The sequence below is a fragment of the Cornus florida genome, unplaced genomic scaffold (genome assembly GCF_030987335.1).
Source record: "Cornus florida cultivar Cherokee Brave unplaced genomic scaffold, ASM3098733v1 CherokeeBrave_3.0.0_Hap2_Chr06, whole genome shotgun sequence".
Taxonomy (NCBI): domain Eukaryota; kingdom Viridiplantae; phylum Streptophyta; class Magnoliopsida; order Cornales; family Cornaceae; genus Cornus; species Cornus florida.
In genome coordinates this window covers 93,528,969-93,552,614 of record NW_026775576.1, presented here as the reverse complement: position 1 = coordinate 93,552,614, position 23,646 = coordinate 93,528,969, and the positions used below count along the sequence as shown (strand labels likewise).

Genomic DNA, 23,646 nt, shown 5'->3' with positions numbered 1-23,646 from the left:
TAACTTAAACTTTTTAATAAATGAACAAACTTCCACGGGTTACACTTGCCATTTGTTTTTCATCAACTTTAATCAAAATTTAAAGTCATGTGCTGAGGCAGTGCTTAGCGTGTGCCGTTCCGAAATCCTACGCGATTGGACTTAGTCAACCATAGTGGGATATTAGTGAAAATCAAAGTGCTTCATAGCCGGTCGTCATATCACAGGTCGTTTTAGTAATACACGAAGTTTTGCATTATCAACAGAACAAACGCAGGGGTAAAACAGCGCATATGGCTCTCAAGGTGGGCAAGTAAGGCATATGATCGGGATTGAATGGTCTTTCTTGGTGGTTATCCTTCCGAAGATGGATTTGAACCCTCACTTGATTCATTTTATTTTTGAATGAATCCATAAGGACGACCTTTTTAGCCCGAAAGAAGCATGAAAATGAATTCGCTGTGACTCCTAATCTAATTATCATGAAGAGTTTGCTTTTGCTTTGAAGCTGCTAACAAAGTTTTGCCTTTTTTTACCAAAAAAAAAAAAAAAAGTTTTGCTGCCTCGTTATGAAACAAAGTTCGTGTGAAGTTACTTGGACTAAGTTTGATTGATACATTGAGATGGAATGTAATTGGAAATAAAACGTGAATGGTGCACAAATGAAATAGTGATTCTGATTTCATTGATTGGTTGTAATCATGTAACAATATAGAAATGACATACAGAGTAATAATTTATATTTTTCTATTTGGTCAAATAATTTTAAAAGTCATAATGAAATTAATTTTTTCATTTCCCTTGTTGAATTAAATTTAATAAATAGTTAGAAATTACCAAATAAAAGAAAAGAATCATCTGAACTCAAATTGGATACACACTTCAAATTAAAGATCAAGCACAGCACGTACAACAACATTAATTGAAAATAGACCAAAATGAAAAAGAAACATAACATAGGCCTTGATCTAGAATTGATCACTCAGACTCAGAGGGAGCTCTTTAACATGCCCTTTACGGCAGATCTTAAGAGCTCGTGACCTTCTTTCACCTGCATCAATCCTTCACGCAACTTCTTTTCTCCATTGCCAGCCTTGTTAAAAAAATCTTCAAACTGAGGATTTGAAAACCTGAAGAGGGACAGGACATTTGCTGAATCAGCTATCTCAAGGCAATGTTCCATATCAAGATCATTTTTCGAGAGTTCTTCTAGAAGTGTCCGAAGACTGGGTTCCATAGTCTTCTTAAAATCATTCAAAATTCTCCTCATTGTAGGCCACTTGGAGAATCTTTGCCCTTCCTGATTATTTCTCTGATCTGTATAAAGAAGGGCAAAAAGATCAATATTCTTCGGAAGTTGCACTAAGAACTCATTTGCTAGAAAAGATCCTTTTGATAATACATATATATATATATATATATATCATGTGTGCATGTCATATATGTATATATTTAAGTGATCCACATACAAAGATGAATTTTGTTTAAGATCGATCATGATCTATGAACTACAAATTGGTATTGCTGGCTGAATTAATGCTTGGTGATATGTAGATTAAACTACAAATTACCTGGAGCTTTGCCATTGTTTGGAAAAGGTTTGAGAGCCTTCTCGTTTGGAGTAGTAGCGAGTCGAGATCTAGGGTTTTGAAGACCTGCCTCCACTCCTTGGGGTGGAGTGTTAGTAAGGATGACGCCGGCGTCACTAGTTTTTCGTTTCTTACTTACGGGACTGCCGGGTTCATGAATAAGGTCATAGGCATAGTCGTCGCTAGATTTCAGAAGGTATTTTTTCCCATCCATCAGGACTTCCTAATTCACCACTCACATTTTCTAAACTCGCTATATGTATATATAGCTCGATACTCATCCAACATGCTAGATGTTAATAAATGAATAAATATCTGCAATTTTTTAAAGTGAGCAACTAAGGACATTTAAAGAGTAAAATGCTTAAAATGCATTTAAGACGAAGACGAAAAAAAAAAAAAAAAAAAAAAACTCTCCCTCTCGAAAATCAAAAATGATATTTTGAAATTTTATGATAATAATAACAAAAATATGTCAAAATTTGATTGTCAAGAAATATTTCGAAAACAATTTGCACAACAAAATTTTCAAATATTGAAGGGTTGTTTATATAAATATACTCATACTTAACATGTAACATGAGGAGTATTTTGTGCATAATTTTTATACAAAGAGAGTTTCTTGCATTTTACCATTGTATATAAATCGGTGGCATGATAGAAAGAAAGAATAGAAGTGATAAATTTGTGATTTATATATAAATTGGTGGCATACTAGTCTTCTCATCATTATTTATCTTGGAAGTCACACTCGCACACATCAGATAGCTATAGATGTCAGAAGACTCAGAACAATACTTCCAAAATTGCGGGGGGAGGATGAACTTCATCCTCCCTGCATACGTGGCAACATATTATTGTGCCACGTATCCAATACTAAAACAAATATGAAGATGGGTCATGCCCATTTTTGCGGTTTAAACCCGCTCTTCTCTTTCTCTCTAAATGTAAAAGACTCCATTCTCATTCTCAGCCTCTGCCCTCCCACCACCATCAACGCCATCATCCTCAACGACGTCGCATCGGCACACTCTGCCAGAGAGATCGGCCACAGGTCCTACGGCGAGACCATCCGCTAGAAAAGTTAAGGTACGATATAAAATTTGAAACCCTTTTTGAACCCTAAAATCAATTGGTTTTTACTTGAAACACAAAATTTGAACAACTCATCTGATGCGTACCTCCCAAACTACAATCACTGTCAAGAGAGAGACCAATAAAACAAAAACCAACTAAGAAATCGCAAATACCCACCCCACCACAAAATCTGCTTTCCTTTTTATGGTCTGAATAAGACTGGAAAATTGACAATAGGCATTAAAAGAAAATCATAAAATTAAAAAATTTACAGGCCCGTGAAAGCAAAACAACAAACTACATAAAAAAATAAAAAAATTTACAGACCCGTGAAAGCAAACCATGGTCTCTGTCTTTATATGCCCGGTTCAAGGTCCTTGAGGACGGCGCGTGGGAAGAGCCTCTCACAACTGGCCTCGTTGTAGTACACATTGACTTGCCTTGGTGGTGGGAGAAGGAGTGGAAAGGCGGATACATTAAGGCTTCTTTTGGATTGAGAAATTTAGAGGGATTTGGAGAAAAAAAAAACAGGGAAGGATAGAGATGAGTGTGTTTGAATGGAAGGAATAGGAAAAAAAAGAAATGATTTGGAGAGATTTGGAGGGATAACAATCCCTCATTTGGAATCCCTCCAAAATTGATAAGATTTGAAAAAAAATAGAGCAAATTACAGAAGGGGCAAGGGAGTTGAGAGACAGCGACCAAACTAGAACAACAGGTAATAGAAATTGATTGATATGGGTTTTGATTTTTTTAACAATCTGAAATGATATGCGGATATAGGTTTTGATATACAGTTGCAGAGGGAGAGAGGGAGACTCAGAAGGAGATGGAGGCTATTGGGCAGGCTAATATATATATATATATATATGCAGTTGCAGAGAGAGAGAGAGAGAAAGAGAGAGTTGCGCAGTTGCAAAGAGAGAGAAAGTTGCAAAACAAGAATTACAAACCTTGATTAGTTGATTTTAGAAAAAAATTTAAATTAAAACCCATACATACAAGTTAGCAGTTGCAGAGTGTATATACATCTATACAAACACAAACATATATATATATATATATATCGTTATTTTGATGTGTGTGTCTATGAATGATCTCATCGATGAGCTCAAGTCAGCTTCAGCGGAAATTTTAGATGTATCTATCAACATTCAATAGAAAAAAAAAAAAATTACAAGAAAAACCTTGAAATCAGATGAAACCCATACATATAAGTTAGCAGTTGCAGAGAGAGGGGGGCAAGCTTGAAATATATGGGTTTTGATTTTTGGAACAAATTAAAATGATATGCCGATATGCAGTTGGAGAGAGAGAGGATCAGAGATAGAGGCGATGAGAGGCTGAAATGATTTTGTCCTACTAACCTTATCAAAAAGGGTAAGATGGTAATTCATTATTATCTTTTTTTTTCTTTTCTCTCCTTTGTGTTACTTAAACAACAATATTATCAATTCATTTTTTTTCTTTCATATGTATTCTAATATAAATATAAATTATAATTATCATTTCATTTTTTTTTTTTTATTTTTTTTTTTTTTTATAATCATTTCCTTTCTTTTCTCCGTGTATCCAAATGAAGCCTGAGAGAGGTCGTTGTGGCTGAAATTGCCCATAACTGTGGCTGATTCGAAGGTCCAGCAATGGCAGCAACGGCAGGAGGAATCATGAAAAATTCTTTGTCAGGGATGGCGTTCGGCAGAAGAACCCTCCCGCCACTGCCAACGGCCCACACCGGCACGAGACCTTGCTGCGTCACCGGCGCGACCGACGCGAAATTGGAAGAGACCGAATCATTTACGCCGTAGAAATCGCTGTTACACGCTTGCTTTCTCTTCTTCCTCGAGCTGTCTCCTTCCGATGTGGTCGTCGGTGTGGATGATGGCGTTGATGGTGGTGGGAGAAGGAGTGGAAAGGCGGAGGCTGAGACTGAGATTCGGGTTTCTGCATTTAGCGAGAGAGAGAGGAAAAAACCGGTTTAACTCGCAAAAATGGGCATGACCCATTTTCATAATTATTTTAGTATTGAACACGTGACGCAATAATATGTTGCCAAGTACGCCGGGAGGATGAACGCAGGATAGAAGTATTCTCCTAGATGTCACTGCTTACGCCTGCTACAGTTAACTTCTAAATGGTATTAGATCTGCAGCATATTTTGTTTAGACTTAAACAAACCTTAAAACAAGTGCAGCTTCACTTCACATGGCCCATCCTTGGTTCATGTGATATTTGACTTAATCAAGGCATGGTAATTTCAATGGCTATTTAGCCAAACGTCTGTATTACTATTCACGAGGTTGTCCGGACTATTTCTTATTTAATTATTTTAATAGACAAATTCGGATATATAGCAAGAAGACAGGTTATCTTTATGTTTTTTCATGATATATTTGATTAATTTTAATTAAGCTATATATCCGAATTTGCCTCATACCAATAAATCCCCATTTAAGTATATTAAAATAATTAAATAAGAAATAATCCAGCTGTTACAAACTCTTCTCTTCAATAATTTGCAATTAATTAGATTCTAGTGGGAAATATAAATGGTATATATTCAGGATTTAAGTGAGACTGAGAACCACGATCAGTGCCAGAGAGGAGACCATAAGCAAAGCCAAGTCAAACTGAAGCATAAGGTTGGCAGCAGAACAGCATAAAGAAATCCTTTCCGGTAAAGAGAGGCAAGATCCAGGTAATATTTCAACTAATTGGTACCAAATTAGATATATATTAAGAGTACAGTCCTTGCCATCGCCCATCCTTCCCTAGCTATTAGATTAACTCCTGTCCTATTGCTCCAATAGAGACAACTCAATCATCTAATATCCTTCACCCAGCAATGCAATGGGTTCATCAGAAATCCATGGCCTATAGTCCACTGACTTCATCGTCTTTGGTCCTCCCTATTTGTACCTTGCCACTGTTTCGTCCTTCCGTTAGTTTGCAAGATAAATAGAATATCACCCATATAAGGCCGAGCAAAATCTTTGTGGCTTTTTCATACACTGATCTACAATGGCCAATTTTCATCACCAGCAAAATCTTTGTGGCTTTTTCATACACTGATCCAATTGTTTGGCTTCATTCTTCTTTGGGCCAAGACTGCAATTCAACAGTATTTAATTTTAAGTTAGACTAGCAAGTGTGTCCATCATATAAGGCCGAGCAAAACATACCCCAGTATTTTTTTCTTTTTTTTTAACTCCTCTCAATTCAAGTCAATCTAGACCTCTAGCTTGGCTTGTGGAATCTTCCATTTCATTATTCTTATTCTTATTCTTATTCTTATTATTTTGAAGCTTAAAGAAAGTGGAATTTTCCGTTATTCGGTTTGTGCCCCTTCTCATGATTTTTAGATCATCACCTCACTTCCAACACCTATTTTTATAGTAACTCTTACCTGGGCTGCTTCAATTGTGTCTTACCTGTCGCTGCTCCTGGTACGTTTGCCTTCTTGTTGGAGTGCGGCTCCCAAATTTTTATTTTTTTTGGGTCCAATTTGAGATTGGTTTCAATTTCCTTGTGTTTTCTGGCTTCTTGGTTAGCCATTTGGCTTGCTTTGTTCCCCTTATGTCTCTCGTATATGTCTTGAGTAATAATATTGTACATATAAATTCCACTTGAAAGATATTGTACATAGTGTTTTAGGTTTAACACCCACTTTCGTTTAAATATCATATTTCTTTGTTTTTTGATTGGCTTTTTTAGTTTCAGTTGTTTGCTGTACTTGTCCTGTCTTCATGCACACAATATTTTGTTTATAAACCGATTTTAGGTTGTAGTCTGTGGCACTTTTCAAGTTTCAAAGTAAAATGTTGAGTGTTTGAGTCCCTATAAAATTATTGGGTGCTAAATAAACCTGTCAATGGATTGAAGATAGAAATGGAACAAAAAATTCAATAACCATTCGAATCCGATAAGCCATTGGCCTAACAAATCCAATATAGATTATGTATATATATAATAATATTTTATATTATATCAATACTCCATTCAGATTTGTAATAGAGTTAACAAAAAAATAATAATAATAATCATAATCTTATACGTACAATAGTGTGGTGTTCTCATTCATACACTAATAATAAATCTCCTGATATACATACTAATTATGTCATAATAAGTATTCATTAACAAAAATTAAATGATCTTTTTTTTCTTTTCTTTTCCTTCCATATTTTATTTATTTTTTATTTTCTATCATTGTTTTTTAATTTTTTTGACATTAATTTCTTTTCTTTTTATAAAAAAGAACACCTTTATAGAATGTGATATACATTTATTAACAAATCGAATATGAATTTACTTACCAAAAAAAAAAAAAAAAACATCTCCAATTATCGGATCAGATCGAGTACCGTTGACAGGTCTAGGTGCCAGGGTTATTTAGAAAGAAAAAAAAAAAAAAGAAAAAGAAAAAGTAAGTTTATAATTCAGAAAATTATAATTACACGAGCAGTATGAAAGAAATATATATATTAAAAAATAAATAAAAAATTAAAAAAAAAGTGTGTTGTTTCTATGTCCCTACATTTACTTCCCATTTTTATTTCTAATAACTTTGCAGGATGTCCGAGGAAGAGGAAGTTAAATATGATGGAATCAAGGAAGAGGAAGAGGAAGAGGAAGTTAAATATGGAATCAGCTTTCAAGAATATAAAAATAAAATACGAATCGGAGATACTGGAACTGATGAATTGTGGACAAAAACAATTGAAAAAACGCTTCTTGTTTTAAAAAAAAGGTCATTGAACTTCAGTATCTATAGGGTTCCAAGCAAACTACGAAACATCAACGAAGATGCCTATAGCCCACGTATGGTTTCAATTGGACCTTTTCATCAAAGCCGAAAAGATCTGCTGAAAATGGAAGAGCACAAGTGGCGTTACATGCTTTTCCTTCTTGCTCGAACAAAAGATCGTGCAAAACTAAAAGAGGCACTGAAAGAGTGTGTCAAAGCTATTAATGGTTTGAAGCAAGAAGTAACTGGATGCTATGCAGAAGACCTCAACAACGTGACCTGGAATGAGCTGAGGGAAATTGTGCTGGTCGATGGCTGCTTCATAGTCGAACTTATTATCAGGTACTCCGAGAAAAATATTGGACAAAACCCAGATGAAGTAATCAATGGTGTTTGGATGATTCCAACCCTAAAACATGATTTGGCACTACTCGAGAACCAAATTCCCTTTTTTGTTCTCCAAAAGTTGTTTAAAATTATAGAGAGATCCATTGGCGAAGACTTCCGGTTCCCCTGTTCTCTCACTGAATATGCTCTACTTTTCTTCTTCCCCGAGTCGAATTCAAAGCAGGTCCAGGCTTTGAATTCAAAGAAAGTAAAAAAAGTTCTAAAGAGTGGCAGCCTAAATAGAGCCAGGCATTTACTCGAAATCTTGCACATTTTTTACCTCCCATCATCTCTAGATATCAATCCTAGAGTCCATCATACTTGGGGATTTAAGCATGGTGCAGCAAAACTCTTAGAGGCTGGAATTGGGATTGAGAAGGTCGCCACGAGTGATTTACTGGAGATAACATTCAGTGGCAGTGAAGGAGTGATTAAATTGCCACCGTTAAGCATCGATGAAACAATGGAAACAGTGTTTAGGAACCTCATTGCTTTTGAGCAATGCAGCGTCGGCGTTACACATCACATTACATCATACGCCATGCTCATAAAAAGTCTCATAGCTTCCACACAAGACATGGAGTTACTTCAGAACAAGCAAATAATTGAAAAATCTGCCAGCAGTGGTGAAGATGTTCCGACATTCTTCAAAAGGATGAGCAGGGAAGTGGTTCTCAAAGAGTTCTGCTTTGCTGAGTTATGCGATGATGTGGATAAATACAGTCGATCCTGGTTGCATTGTCGCAGAATCAAAGCATACTCAGGCGTCAGATGCCGCAGATACATTACCGCATTAAGAAATGATTATTTCTCCAATCCATGGACAATCATATCATTCGTTGCTGCCGTTGTGCTTCTAGTTCTCACTCTCTTGCAGACCATGTATGCCATGCTTTCTTATTACTAGAATCAACGTTAATCTTGTTTTTGTGTTTTTAGTTCTCTCTCCAATAAAATGCATTATGAATCTTTGCTTGGGAAAAGAAATGTATTATGCATCTTTAATTTATTCAATTGGCTGCCTTTGTAATTATTTTGTTTGCTCTGTAATGTTCTTGATTAAATTTTGGTCGGAGCTATTGTTTCCACTGGGCCTAAGGTGGCTCCATCACTGATGGGGTGAGCACAATAATGAGGTCGTAGTAAATCGCATAATCTTCTTAGTGAGTGTCACTCTCACGTTTTGCACTTTTAGTCTTATTTTTATTCTGTGTGACTTAAATTTGATCATTTATCAACGGATCAGTGACCTAATGGTATCAGTCTCTTACTTTCTAAGGAAAGGTCAGGGGTTCAAATCTCAGAAGAGACATATGTGTGAGTACCACCACGAAAAAAAAAAACAAAAATTATTATTTTTGTACTTTAACTCTCAAATTTGTTCTCTTTTTTTCTTACTCCGTGTGACTTACAAGCACTCAATATCATTTCGTGAGTTAGGGTCTAATAAATTGATGAATTTCAACTTTTTATTGTCTTATTAAATTTATATTTTGTTTGTTGTAAGGTTGTTTTCAACTGATGCAAAAATCATGCGCTCTTGTTATAAATGCTGACATTTAGGGTTGCATTTTAATTATATTAATTTCAGACGTTAAAGAATTCACACTAGCAGGCATAGAATTTGAGGTCGCCCGTCATACTGGTTGCGCAAGCTAATGGTGCATTGACTTCATCCACATTAGTTAATTTGAGGTCATCATCACATGTGATTTGGTCTGTCAAAGGATCTCGGATTGGTTAAATTCGTATCTGATTTGTTAAGTTGACATATAATTAAATTCAAATTGTCAACGGATTATCAGATTGACTGTTCATTTCATTGCTAACACGTTATCCGATTGAATATTCAATTCATATCATATTTAACTTGGATTCCGATCGAGACGAATTCGGACTCCGATTATTTTTATTTTTTTGACAAATATTAAAATGACATTTATAACTATATGGTTAGATAGAGTAGATAATTGTTAATATATAGGATGTTGCATAATATAACTATGCGATCAAATGAATATAGTAATAAATAATTATATACATATAAATTGAGGGAGGCGGTACTCCACTTTTCAATATTTGCACTTTTCAACATTTGTACTATAATTTTAAATGAAATAGTAATTTTAACCCTACAAGTAAATAATTATATTTTTAAAATGATACAACTGTCATTTTAAATTTATTCTCTTTATCTCTAATCTTTAATGAATCATAAATTTTTTAAGGTGTGTCGAACTTACTTTTATTTCAGCCAGGAGGGAACTTGTGTACTACTTTTCGTGCTCAGAATATACTTATTTAATTTACAAGAGATCTCGTAATTATGTATGTCGGCAAATAGATATATATTTTTTATTTATTCATTACTCCGTATTATACAGAATAAAACACTAGATTTTTATTTTTATTTTTTTTATTTTTTATTTTTAAATCTGATCTTCTTATTACATTATTATTTATTACTATATTCAACATTTGCACTTTTTAACATTTGTATTATAATTTTAAATGAAATGATAATTCTAACTTTAACTTTACAAGGAAATAATTATATTTTTAAAATGATACAAGTGTTATTTTAAATTTACTCTCTCTATTTTTAATCTTTAATGAATCATAAATTTTTTAAGGTGTGTGGAACTTACTTTTATTTCAGCCATGAGGGAACTTGTGTACTACTTTTCGTGCTCAGAATATACTTACTTAATTTAAGAGAGATCTCGTAATTATGTACTGTCAGCAAATAGATATATATTTTTTATTTATTCATTACTCCGTATTATACAGAATAAAACACTAGATTTTTTTTTTTTTTTTTTTAATTTTAAAATCTGATCTTCTTATTACAAGGGTGGGAAATCTTAACAAAGTCCACCCATTGGACAAGATTGACCAAGAAAATAGCTTTCAATAGATGGAACTGGATCAATTGCTTAAGATAAGGACAAACAAAAGTTTTTGTCATCATTCTTGTTTAGGGTTGGCAAATTCCACATTCCTGCCGGCCCCGCTCCGTTTATAGCGGGAATGGAGATCCTTTTAGCTAAACGGGAATGAAAATGAAGTCAAATTATGAATACATGGGAAATCTCAGCTTTTGGAGTACCTGCGGATAAATACCGCCGGCAAGAAAGAAAGATAGATTCTCTCGAGCATTTCACAGAACACAAATCTATTCCCACCATTTACAGGGTTCGAGATGAGTTACATAAGATGAATGAACGTGCATAGTCCTAGCCAGGGGCGGAGGGAAGGGGGGCTAGCGGGGCCCATGGCGTCCTCCTAATTTTTTGGATTTTTTTTTAGTATAGGTAAAAATAAAATAGTATAACTTATATGGTATAAGATCTATACTTAACCCCGCTAAGAATTTTTTTTTTCTTTCTTTAATTAGCATTTAACAAAAGATAGTTTATATATAATCTAAAAGAAAGTAATTTTATTGACGACTATAAAACCCCGATAAAAATTTAACGTGGCTATCTTAAAATTTCAATTCAAACACCATTCTTTCCATAACGTGACTATTTTAAAATCCTTCCAACTCAACCATAATTCTTTCCATAACATTATTTTCCTAAAATTTCATTTCATACATGATTCGTTCCATTACTTTTTTATTTTATTTTATATATTTATTGGAATGCTTTTATAAAAATTCTATAAGAAATTAATTTTTACAAAATCTAGAACAAAAATTTCATTTGAAGTTTGAATATCAACAAAAATCGATGATTTAAGAATCTAAATTCTTATTTTATTAATTTGTTTGTGTTTTTTTTTTCTTCATTGTTATTGTTTTGTTAAATTTTAAATTTTGTTTTTTTTTTTCTTTTCGATAAATAAAGAGAGTTATTTAATTGATTTTTTTTTTTTTTTTATAATTTTGGTATAAATTTTATTTGTGTTTGTTCACAAAGTATGATAAAAAATTTATTTAAATAACTAGTTTTTCTTTTTTGAGATAGATATATTTTTGTATGAATATACTAAATAGTAAAATATTTTTGCCTATGTAATATATTTTTTTTTTTCAAAAGTTTTAATTAAGTAATGTTGTTTATAATTTTGATCCCTACCCCAATCTCAAGATTAGTGTGGTAGCTATTGGGCCTCGTCACAGTGGGAAGAAACATCTGCAACCAATGGAGGCGGAGAAGCTTAGCTACATGCATTTCCTATTTAATCGAACACCAGATTTTAAGGGTACACAAGATGCTTGGGTGGAATCCATCTAAATAGTACGTATTACTCTTTCTGGTTATCTTAAACTTCACCTTTTGTGTTGTCTTTGTATTAAGAGGGTATTATGGTAATTTAAAAGATGAAAACAGGCCAAAATATATACTATATATATAGCGTGTTCAGCTGGTTTTACTAACGTGGATGAGGTCACTCCAATTCCCATTAGCTTGCGTAAGCAGTGTGACGGTGGTGACCTCAAATCCTACGCCTGCCAGTGTGAATTCTCTCACTTATGAAATTAATATAATCAAAACGTAACTCTAATGTCAGCAATTATAGGCAAACAAAAGTATATGACTTTTGCGTCAATTGACTATAACCCTACAACAAACGCAATATAAATATAATAAAACAGTAACAAGGTTGAAGAGAATGGAAGCATGCAGGTGCATGAGAGCATTAAATTTGTAAATTTCTTGCATCAACATATGATGAATAATCTCAAATTAATTTTTTACCTATAACATTTAACAAAAAATTCTGATTATGTTGTTTTAATATATCAATGTTTAATTTTGAATTTTGGATAAAATTATTAACCAGCAAAATTTTATTTTTTAAGTTAATAATTAACCAGCAATTATTTTACCGTGTTAACTGAGAAATCTTTCTCCAAGTCACGCATTCAATTCTCATATAAGTATTATTAGCATTTCTACTATTTAATAAATTAAGCTTGTGAAAGTGTATAGTCCTCTAACACGTGACGGCTATTGCATTTTAGTTTTTCAACGGTTGATTTAGTCCGTCTCGTGGGTATATGACTTTAAATGCTGATTAAGTCAATGAAGAAACAAATAAGTAGTAGGAGGCTTCATGCTGATAGTCATACCAGTGCATCACTAAGATTCAACAGTTAAGAAAATAACTAAAAATTTTGTACAGGCAGGCTCTCAGGTCCAAAAAAATAAATTTTTTAACTGATCAATAGTCAAATAGTTAATTATACATAATACATTATCAGACTTAACCATAGTTAATATTTGTTATCTTAATAGTCAATTTACCATATTTAGTCAATGCCTTTTTCAATCTCTCTCTCCTTAATCTCTTCTTACTTATGAACAAATCCCCCTAAATTGAAAAGAAAAAAAATTAAATGAGCAAAAAAGTTAAAAAAAAGCTTATTCACGAACCCTAAAAAATTGGTATCGTTTGAACCCATGAAAAAAACTTATTCAGTAATTATTCCACACTTCGTTCTCAATTTGTTCTTTTAACCCTGCAATGCGATCTTAGTTATTTTCGATTAGATATTGAGCATCATTTGGAAACTAATTTAAGAATTGTCCCACATGTATCTAGAGGACAGGGAACCAATTGGCATATTGGAAACATATGATAGATTAATGGCATGAGAAGGAATTTCCAATTTACATTGCAAATTGATAAATAACCTTTAGTTTGATATACCTATGCAAGTAATACCATGAATTGCTAGACTTATAGTATTAAAGTTCTTATTAATGATGATCTAAATTGGAGAAATTGTGAAGTGGTAAATGGGGAGTGTGTGTGTTATATATATGCACTTGACATGGCTTGGCCAAAATGTTTCTACATGATTATTTTCAATCACCGAAAAAAGTAAAAAAGAAGTTGAGTAATAGAAATAGTTTTTGAGATATTTTAAAATTTTGAACGGGAATTTTCTGATACCATAAACTATTTCCAAAATTGGAATAATGAGATTGGATATTTAATTGTATTTATGTGTAAAATTTAAAAGAAATTGTAATGCATGAAAATTATGGTAAATTGACTATTAAGGTAATAAATATTAACTATGATTAGGTATGATAAAGTAATAACGTGTAATTGACTATTTGATTATTGGACCGCTGAAAAATTCGTTCTTTTTGATTGCATGATTAGGTTTGATAAACTATGGTATGCTTCCAATATGCCAATTGGTTCCCCATACTCTAGATACATGTAGGACAATTCTTAAATTAGTTTCCGGATGATGCTCAATTTCTAGTTGAAAATAACTAAGATCGCATTGTTGGGTTAAAAGAACAAATTGAGAACGAAGTGTGGAATAATTACCGAATAAGCTTTTTCATGGATTCAGACGATACCAATTTTTTAGGGTTCTTGAATAAGCTTTTTTTAACTATTTTGCTCTTTAATTTTTTTTCTTTTCAATTTAGGAGGATTTTTTCATAAGTAATGATTACAAATTTATAAACAGAGAGAGATTGAATAAATGTATTGACTAAATATGGTAAATTAACTATTAAGGTAACAAATATTAACTATGGTTAGGTCTGATAAAGTATTATATGTAATTGACTATTTGACTATTAATCTATTAAAAAATTCATTCGTTTGGACCGTATGGGAGCCTGCCTATGTATATATTCACAGTCACTGTTTATTGAGAAACATAGATGAAGTCCACTGCAACTCCCCCTCTTGTTTGCATAACCAGTGACCTCAAATCTACTTCCGCTAGTACGTGTGAATTCTTTGACTTCCGAAATTATATAATACAATCAAAACGTAACTTTATATGTCAACATTTATAGGCAAACAAAAACACGTGATTTTTCGTCGATTGAATACAACTAATCAAGGGCGGAGGGAGAGCACATGCTCCCTCTGAAATTCTTAATTTTTATACTATTATAAGTATATATTTTTGAAAGTTTAAATATGTTCCCTTTTAAATTTTTTTTTTTTTTACACAAATTAGTGATAGGATGGGGTGATTTTGTCATTCACCTGCTAGTCCAAGGAAACATTATTTTCTGGAAGTACCTTAGAATATAAATTGTATTATGTTTTTGCAAAGTCCGAAAGGTGGATTGACAAAATTATAAGTTGTATAATCAAAGTGGTGTCCATTGGACATTACAAAAAGTAAAAGCAAAGGTATAATATAGCATGGAACAAGGGAATGATTTGAATAAACCTATTATCTCAAAATTAGTAATCCTATAACAAATTTGCCTCGCTCAAAAAACCATGTGCATCTCCTCCGGTAGTACAAGTCTTCATTCAGGCGAGCCAGAGCTTAGGAGAAGTTTAGACCTCTGCATCTAAAGTTGTCTGAAACTCCTCACTCATCGTCGTCTTTGGTACACTCTGCAATCAAAGAATTATTTGTGTTTGATATTTTTGTTTAGCGAGAAAATTGATCTGTGTTTGCTGTGATTTTTTTTTTTGTCTTGTTTTTATTTTTATTTTTTATGTGAACAATGTATTTTTGTTGTATTAGTCGATTTTTTTTCCTTCTTTTGTCAATTACACTACCCCCTGAAAGACAATCCTGGAATACAGTACAATTTAAATATAATAAGACAACAACAAAGTGGCTTTCATCATTTAGTGAGACCCTAACTCAGCTGCAGGAATCAAAGTGAATGCATGACAGCATTATATTTGTAATTTCATATGACTTTTAAACTTGTTTGGTCAAATATGAGAATATGAATGCATTCCCATTCAAATGTATCAAAATTAGCCTAATTAACCTGAGATCGATGAAGGCTTTTCTTCATAGAGGAGGCAAAACTTTGCTGATACTTTAAAGAATGCATTCCCATCTCGAAGATCACATGTTAGGTCTTTATTTCTATGAAAACTTCGGTTACACATGTCTCCTTTATTAGTACATAGTCAACGTCGAAACTGTAATTTATTTTATTTTTTCTATCGTTGATCGAGTCTGTAAATAGTAGGGGGAGGTAGTGACTAGGGCATGCATCCGAACCCAAGATGAGTTAGAACTCAATCGGACGGCTACTAAAATAATTATATGTTTCTAAAAATTCCATATTTACTTTTTTATTTCTTTCCTAAACGTCAAGCAAACCCACTCATTCTATTTTGTCTACTATCGAGTCCCAACCGATCAACCTCACTTTTAAATTGGAGAAGTTCTACCAATCGAGTTAATTAGTAATAATAAATGAGAATGTGCTTTTTGAATTAATTTATAAGTAAACGTATTCCATATAACAAGTAAATGTATATAAAGTGTTAAAGGATGTATTAATATGGTAGGTCAGGTATTTACTGGAAAATATATATATAGTAGGTTAGGTGTTTAATAAGGTCGATGAAGTTACTGCAAATCCCATTAGCTTGCGTAACCATGTGACAGCGTCCTCAAATTCTACGCCAGCTAGTGTGATTGTGAATTCTTTTACTTAAGAAATTAATATAATCAGAATATAATTCTAAATGTCAGCATTTATTTTTCCATCTATTGCAACCATACGACAAACACAATATATAAATAATAAGACAATAACAAGGTCGATCCATGCAATAGTTAGACTCTAAATCACATGGATGGAACGAGAACCGAAAGGGGATCATGCATGAAAGCATTAAATATGTAAATATAATGTACATATTCACATAATAATAATCACATTAATTAATAAATGATCAACAAAGAGTGTTTACAGAAAGTTATAAAAGTGTTTACAACTTTTCATATGATTATCATTACATGTATTTATAAATGATTAACAAAAAGTTCTGATTAACATTATTTAGTAATATCAAGGTTTGATTTTGATTCCTTCCCAAAAAAATAAAAATAAAAATAAAAGAAGGGGTTTGATTTTGGATAAAATTAATAAAGATTTTTTTAAAATTTTTTTTGCTGTCAATAATTAACCAGCAATTTTGTATCTGTTAACTAGTTGTAAACACTTCAGGGATCCATCTCCAAGCCACGTATTCATATAAAATGCATCAACATCAAAAGTTTTCTTACATTATTTTGTCTTTCGTCTTTAAGTACTCCCTCTCCTCAAAATAAATGAATAAATAATTTCTTTTAATAAACTGTGATTCACATTTTTACAATTGTCCAAAACAAAATAGAGAGAGTAATAATAAAAAAAAAGTTTATAAATACCATTTCGAATTTGATATCATATTCTCCTCTATCTTTAATTGTGAAATGAATTTCACATTTACTTATACCATTTGGTATTGCCATTACGGTGGCATTCATATTGGACCCTTAAAATTGTTTCAAGATCATTTTTAATATGAAGTTGGTAAGGTCAAGTTTTTAGAGCAATACTAATATTTGATGTCACCACTTACGTATGTTAGTGAGGATTGCATTGACATCATTCTTGTTTGCAATTAATCACGGATGGTGTGGATATTAAATGGGGCCTTTTGTTTGCTTTCTTTTTTGTTTTTATTATTTTTTACCAGACCTAGACCTAATCAACCTCAAAAACATTTCTAGAAGCTGCAACTATCATAGGCCATTTTTGAATTGTACAATATCCAAATCCTTAATTTTATGTTTGGGAGCACAGTTTAGTTAAATTTCTTTCAATTTTAAGTATAAAATATGAACTAGGTGTTCCAAATGCAACATAAGATCATTTCTATGGTAACTTAATCAACTTTAAATGAAAATAATTTTTATTTTTAAAATTTTGTAAAACTTTTTCAAAGGATTGAACTTAACATAATGAAATATATTTTTGTTATCTAAACCACACAGGCTACTATATTTTAATTATTTTTCTTATTTTAGTGTCATTTTTGAACAAATTTACAAATTTGTTTAGAATTAATTACTAAAATCTAATTTTTTTTCTTATTTTAATTTTCAAAATTAGATACAAGCACGCAATTATTAACAAAAAAAAAAAAGAGTACTAGTTAATCCTTTTTTTTTTTTTTTTTTTACTGCAAGGACAAGTGGGCTATTAAATTTTGGTTAGATAATAAAGTTTTTTTTTTTTTTTTTTAATTGAATAGGTAAGCTTGTATAAAAATATAATAAAGTTCCATTTTAATAAAAGTCCTGTTTTGTATTTTGTTGTATGGTTGTATGCAATATCCTATGCTTTCGTATTCAATTATTGGGGTTGCTTTTTAATTATATCAATTTGTATATAAGTAAAAGAATTCACACTGGCAGGCGTAGGATTTGATGTCACTGGTTACGAAGTTTGGTGGGAATTGCAGCGACTTCGTCGACGTTAGTAAATTCTTATTGTGAATTCTTTGGGTGTATGCGTGTGTGATGCGTTTGCTATCAATGGGCTTCCAAGTCCGTACCCGCTAGCTCTAATGATTTAGAAGTTGGACGCAGGAATTGGAATTCAAGGTTTTGTGTTCGACTTTATCTGAGGTTATAAATTCAAATTTATTCGGTAGTGTAATTTGCGGACAATTGCACATCTTTGTAATCGATAAGTGTAATTTGTAGACCTTTGCACTTGCACATAGGGGTGAACAAATAATTCGTAAATTCGGTCTGAACTAATCCGATTCGTATAGTTCTGTTCGGTTTTCGGATCTCATGTGATGGTTTAGAAAAATTGCAATCTATTATTCACGGTTCGGTTAACGGATTGAACTCTGGAAAAACCGATCCGATCCTTTACCTTAATTATATATTAGTAGTGTTCAATTATTCCCCGATAAGCAAGAAAAAGTGTACTCACTTTCAATTATAACCGTAGGATCTAATCCCACGACTAATATAATCCTTGCACGGTTAATATAATTTTTGCACCCTTTTAGGGAAGTGATATTATTATTATTATTATTATTTTTTTTTTTCACAAGACAACAGGGAAAGGAAAACTAAGACGCAGAAAAGGGAGAGGCTTCAACATCAAGGGCTGAAACAAGCCAACAAGGCCACACAGACCCGTAATCATCACCTCGGCAGGAACTGAAAGCCCATTTGCCAATTGAGTGGGCAATGGAGTTGCAAATCCTTGGAGTCCAGGAAAGGGAGAAGCCTTTGTGATCGCTAAGAAGAATAACAATGTCTTCCATAAGAACTCTGGACAATTGGTTAGAGGGAGAAAGCTGAAATAAATTAAGGCAGTCCCCTTCAATGATGACTTCAGAATAGCCCCAGTGGATAAGGAGAGAAAGACCTTCTCTGAGAACATGAAACTTACTGACTTCTGGGTTAGAAATAAAGAGCGAGAAAACTGAAACAACTTTGATATTATTTGAATTAGTAATTAATTACCATTGAAGTAAAATGACTATTATAAATAGTTTCATAAAAAAAAATAATAATAATCAGTTTGTTTGACATAACCTTTTAAGATTTGGTTAATTAACCATGAATATATATCTTCCATTAAAATCACATAAGGAAGAGTATAACAAGAATTTTTTTTTTTTTTGCTAATCTTATTTTTCTGTATCAATTAAACACTTCTTCAACAATTTACTGCCTAATTAGCACCACATGAATACATTTTTTTGAAAATAAAAAAGTTAAGGAAGAGAATTTAAAAAGTTTTTTTTTTTTTTTTTTTTTTTTTTTTTTATGCGTTTTGTAATCTTAATTTTCTCCATCAATTAAACACGTCTACACATCCTAAAGAACCACATGGATTTTTTTTTTTTTTTTTTTTTTTATTATTTTTTTTTAAGATAACAAATTTTTTTTTTTTTTGGGAGAGGGGGGGGGGGGGGGGGGGTATGAAGACATATTTTTTCCTATCAATTAAAGAACCACATGGATTTTTTTTTTTTTTTTTTGGGGAGAGGGGGTATGAAGACATATTTTTCCTCTAAAATATGTCTTCATACCCCCCCTCCAAAAAAAAAAAAATCCATTTGGTTCTTTAATTGATAGGAAAAAATATGTCCCCCCCCCCCATATGAAGACATATTTAATTGATAGGAAAAAATAAGATTAGCAAAAAAATTATAAATAAATAAATAAAAATTTTCTTATATTCTTCCTTAACTTTTCATCTTTAAAAAAAAAAAAAAAATTACAAATTATCTAATAAAATTTATAAAAATTAATTTAAAGAGTTTAATTCAAATTACAAATCACCTAATAAAATTCATTTTTCTTGTCCCACATTAGTTTTAAGTAAAAATGATTGCATGGAAGCCTCTTATAAAACTATAGACCAACAGAAATAATAATCACACTTTTCTCGGCCTTTTGGCTAAGATCAAGTGTAATACTAAATTTTTTTGGGTCAGCCTTCTGGTTAATCTTTCTTGCTCTTTTGGCTAAGATCAAGTGTAGTACTACTTTCTCGACCTTTTATCTTTCAGTATTTATTTATTAATATAAAAAAAAAGAATTTTTATAAACAAAAAATTACCTAAAAATTATTTAAAGAGTTTAATTTAAATTACAAATTACCTAGTAAAATTTCATTTTTCTTGTCTTACATTGGTTTTAAGTAAAAAAGATTACATGGAAGCCTCTTATAAACTATAGACCTAAAGAAATAATACTCACATCTTTCTCGGCATTTTGGCTAAAATCAAATGTAGTACTAAATTTTTTTGGGTCAGCCTTTTGGCTAACCTTTCTTAGTTTTTTGGCTAAGATCAAATGTAATACTATTTTCTTGGCCTTTTGGCTTTCAGTATTTATTTATTAATATATATAAAAAAAGTCATTATAAACAAAAAATTACCTAAAAATTATTTTAAAAGGTTTAATTCAAATTACAAATTACCTAATAAAATTTATAAAAATTGATTTAAAGAGTTTAATTCAAATTACAAATTACCTAATAAAATTCATTTTTCTTGTCCCACATTGGTTTTAAGTGAAAAAGATTACATGGAAGCCTCTTATAAAACTATAGAGCTAAATAAATAATAATCACGCATTTTTCTGCCTTTTGGCTAAGATCAAGTGTAGTACTACTTTTTCGGCCTTTTGGCTTTCAATATTTATTTATTAATATAAAAAAGAGTTTTTATAAACAAAAAATTACCTAAAAATTATTCAAAGAGTTTAATTCAAATTACAAATTACCAAATAAAATTCATTTTTCTTGTCCAACATTGGTTTTAAGTAAAAATGATTACATGAAAGTCTCTTATAAAACTATGGACCTAAAGAAATAATAATCACACATTTCTCGACTTTTTTGCTAAGATCAAGTATACTACTACTTTCTTGGCCTTTTGGCTTTCAGTATTTATTTATTAATATAAAAAAAGAGTTTTTATAAATAAAAAATTACCTAAAAATTATTTAAAGAGTTTAATTCAAATTACAAATTACCTAATAAAATTTTATTTTTCTTGTCTCACATTGATTTTAAGTAAAAAAAATTACATGGAAACCTCTTATAAAACTGTAGACCTTAAAGAAATAATAATCACACCTTTCTCTGCCTTTTGACTAAGATCAAGTATAGTATTAAATTTTTTTGGGTCGGCCTTTTGGCTAACTTTTCTTGATTTTTTGGCTGAGATCAAGTGTAGTATTACTTTCTTGGCCTTTTGACTTTTACAATTTATTTATTAATATAAAAAAAGTGTCTTTATAAACAAAAAATTACCTAAAAATTATTTTAAAAGGTTTAATTTTAATTATAAATTACCTAATAAATTTTATAAAAATTAGTTTAAAGATTTTAATTCAAATTACAAATTACCTAATAAAATTCATTTTTCTTGTCCCACATTGGTTTTAAGTAAAAAAGATTACATGGAAGTCTCTTATAAAACTATAGAGTTAAAGAAATAATAATCATGCATTTTTCAGCCTTTTGGCTAAGATCAAGTGTAGTATTACTTTCTCGGTCTTTTGGCTTTCAGTATTTATTTATTAATATAACAAAATAGTTTTTATAAACAAAAAATTACCTAAAAATTATTTAAAGAGTTCAATTCAAATTACAAATTACCTAATAAAATTTATAAAAATTAATTTAAAGAGTTTAATTCAAATTATAAATTACCTAATAAAATTCATTTTTCTTGTCCCATATTGGTTTTAAGTAAAAAAGACTATATGGAAGACTCTTATAAAACTATAGACCTAAAAAAAAAAAAAAAATCATACATTTTTCGGCCTTTTAACTAAGATCAAGTGTAATATTACTTTCTCAACCTAAAGAAATATAAATAAAGAGTTTCTATTAACTCTAAACATTATTATCTAATAAAATTCAAATTACCTATTTTATCTATTTGTTGTTTGTAAAAATATATGCACTATCTCTAAATATAAGTCTTTTTTTGTCTTGCTACACAAAATATATTTCAAATTATACAAACTCTAAAAATTATTACATAATAAAATTCAAATAAAATATTTATTAAAACTCTAACACGAAATATATTTCAAATTATTGAAACTCTAAAAATTATTCTCTAATAAAATTCAAATAAAATATAAAAAATATTACCTAATAAAATTCCAATAAAATATTTATTAAAACTCTAACACGAAATACATTTCAAATTATATATTTTAAATTATAGAAACTCTAAAAATTATTACCTAATAAAAGTCAAATAAAATATTTATTAAAACTCTAACACGAAATACATTTCAATTTATATATTTCAAATTATAGAACTCCAAAAATTATTACCTAATAAAATATTTATTAATTCTCTAATACAAAATATATTTCAAATTATGGAAACTCTAAAAAAGAGTTTCTATAAAACTCTGAAAATTATTACCTAATAAAATTTAAGTTACCTATTTTATATATTTGTTGTTTCTAAAAAAATCTATACTCTCTCTATATATAAGTTTTTTATGCCTTCCTGTAATCACATCAGTTTTATATGTTTTTTTCCAAGGTATGCGTAACCCCAGATTATGTATCGTTTTATCCCCCAGATTATGCATTATTTTATTATTTTTTATTTGTCTCACCCCCATATCATGCATTGTTTTATTATTTTTTATTTTTCTCATACCTAGATCATGAATCTAATAAAATATTTATTAATTCTCTAATACAAAATATATTTCAAATTATGGAAACTCTAAAAAAGAGTTTCTATAAAACTCTGAAAATTATTACCTAATAAAATTTAAGTTACCTATTTTATATATTTGTTGTTTCTAAAAAAATCTATACTCTCTCTATATATAAGTTTTTTATGCCTTCCTGTAATCACATCAGTTTTATATGTTTTTTTCCAAGGTATGCGTAACCCCAGATTATGTATCGTTTTATCCCCCAGATTATGCATTATTTTATTATTTTTTATTTGTCTCACCCCCATATCATGCATTGTTTTATTATTTTTTATTTTTCTCATACCTAGATCATGAATTGTTTTATTAATTTTTATTTGTCTCATACCCAGATCACGCATTGTTTTATTATTTTTTTTTAGTGTTGAATTCTTTTAAATGTCCATGGCTTATGCCTTCCGAAAACATTTTAACCCCTGAAGAAACTGAGAAGAAACTAACTATTTGACTAGCCGAATTCATAACGGTGGAACTTGAGTTGTTGAATTTGACTAGCCGAATTCATAACGGTGGAACTTGAGTTGTTGAATTGAAGTTTCTTAATAACACCTCAATTGAAGTTGAGGAGTTTGAAGTAGTAAGCTTAAAAACAATAAAATTTAATTTTGTAGACTTCAAGGAGCTGAACAAGTACATTGATGCAAATATATATATATATATATATATATATATATATATATATATATATATATATGGGTTAGTTTTCATTTAATTCTCAACTCTCCATATATATGTTTTCTCTTGTACATATATAAAAAAAAAAATAAAAAAAAAATTAAAATTAAAATTAACATGTTATTTTTTATTTTATTTTTAATCTTGCTAGATGCTTTGAGAATTGTTATTGAGATATCTCTTTCATTGAACATCTAAGAAGAACAACAAAGGTA

The 23,646-nt window shown here is 30.7% G+C and overlaps 2 protein-coding genes across 2 annotated transcripts; one reads left to right on the top strand and one right to left on the bottom strand.

Moving 5' to 3' along the window:
• Positions 1-838: 838 nt before the first annotated feature.
• LOC132312959 (uncharacterized) lies at positions 839-4,611 on the bottom strand. Its single transcript, XM_059811532.1, has 2 exons — positions 1,551-4,611; positions 839-1,296 (listed from the first exon to the last, which is right to left on the bottom strand). The coding sequence occupies exons 1-2, from the start codon at positions 1,780-1,782 to the stop codon at positions 968-970; spliced, it is 561 nt and encodes a 186-aa protein (XP_059667515.1). The 5' UTR covers positions 1,783-4,611; the 3' UTR covers positions 839-967.
• Positions 4,612-5,029: 418 nt separating this feature from the next.
• Positions 5,030-8,796, top strand: LOC132312958 (UPF0481 protein At3g47200-like). Its single transcript, XM_059811530.1, has 2 exons — positions 5,030-5,343; positions 7,219-8,796. The coding sequence occupies exon 2, from the start codon at positions 7,220-7,222 to the stop codon at positions 8,684-8,686; it is 1,467 nt and encodes a 488-aa protein (XP_059667513.1). The 5' UTR covers positions 5,030-5,343; position 7,219; the 3' UTR covers positions 8,687-8,796.
• Positions 8,797-23,646: the final 14,850 nt, after the last annotated feature.

Excerpts from the sequence above, each read along its gene's own strand:
- LOC132312959 (XM_059811532.1), bottom strand. The coding sequence starts at position 1,782 with ATGGATGGGAAAAAATACCTTCTGAAATCTAGCGACGACTATGCCTAT. Across the intron at positions 1,297-1,550 it reads AAACAATGGCAAAGCTCCAG|ATCAGAGAAATAATCAGGAA; the intron begins GTAATTTGTAGT and ends TTCTTTATACAG.
- LOC132312958 (XM_059811530.1), top strand. The coding sequence starts at position 7,220 with ATGTCCGAGGAAGAGGAAGTTAAATATGATGGAATCAAGGAAGAGGAA.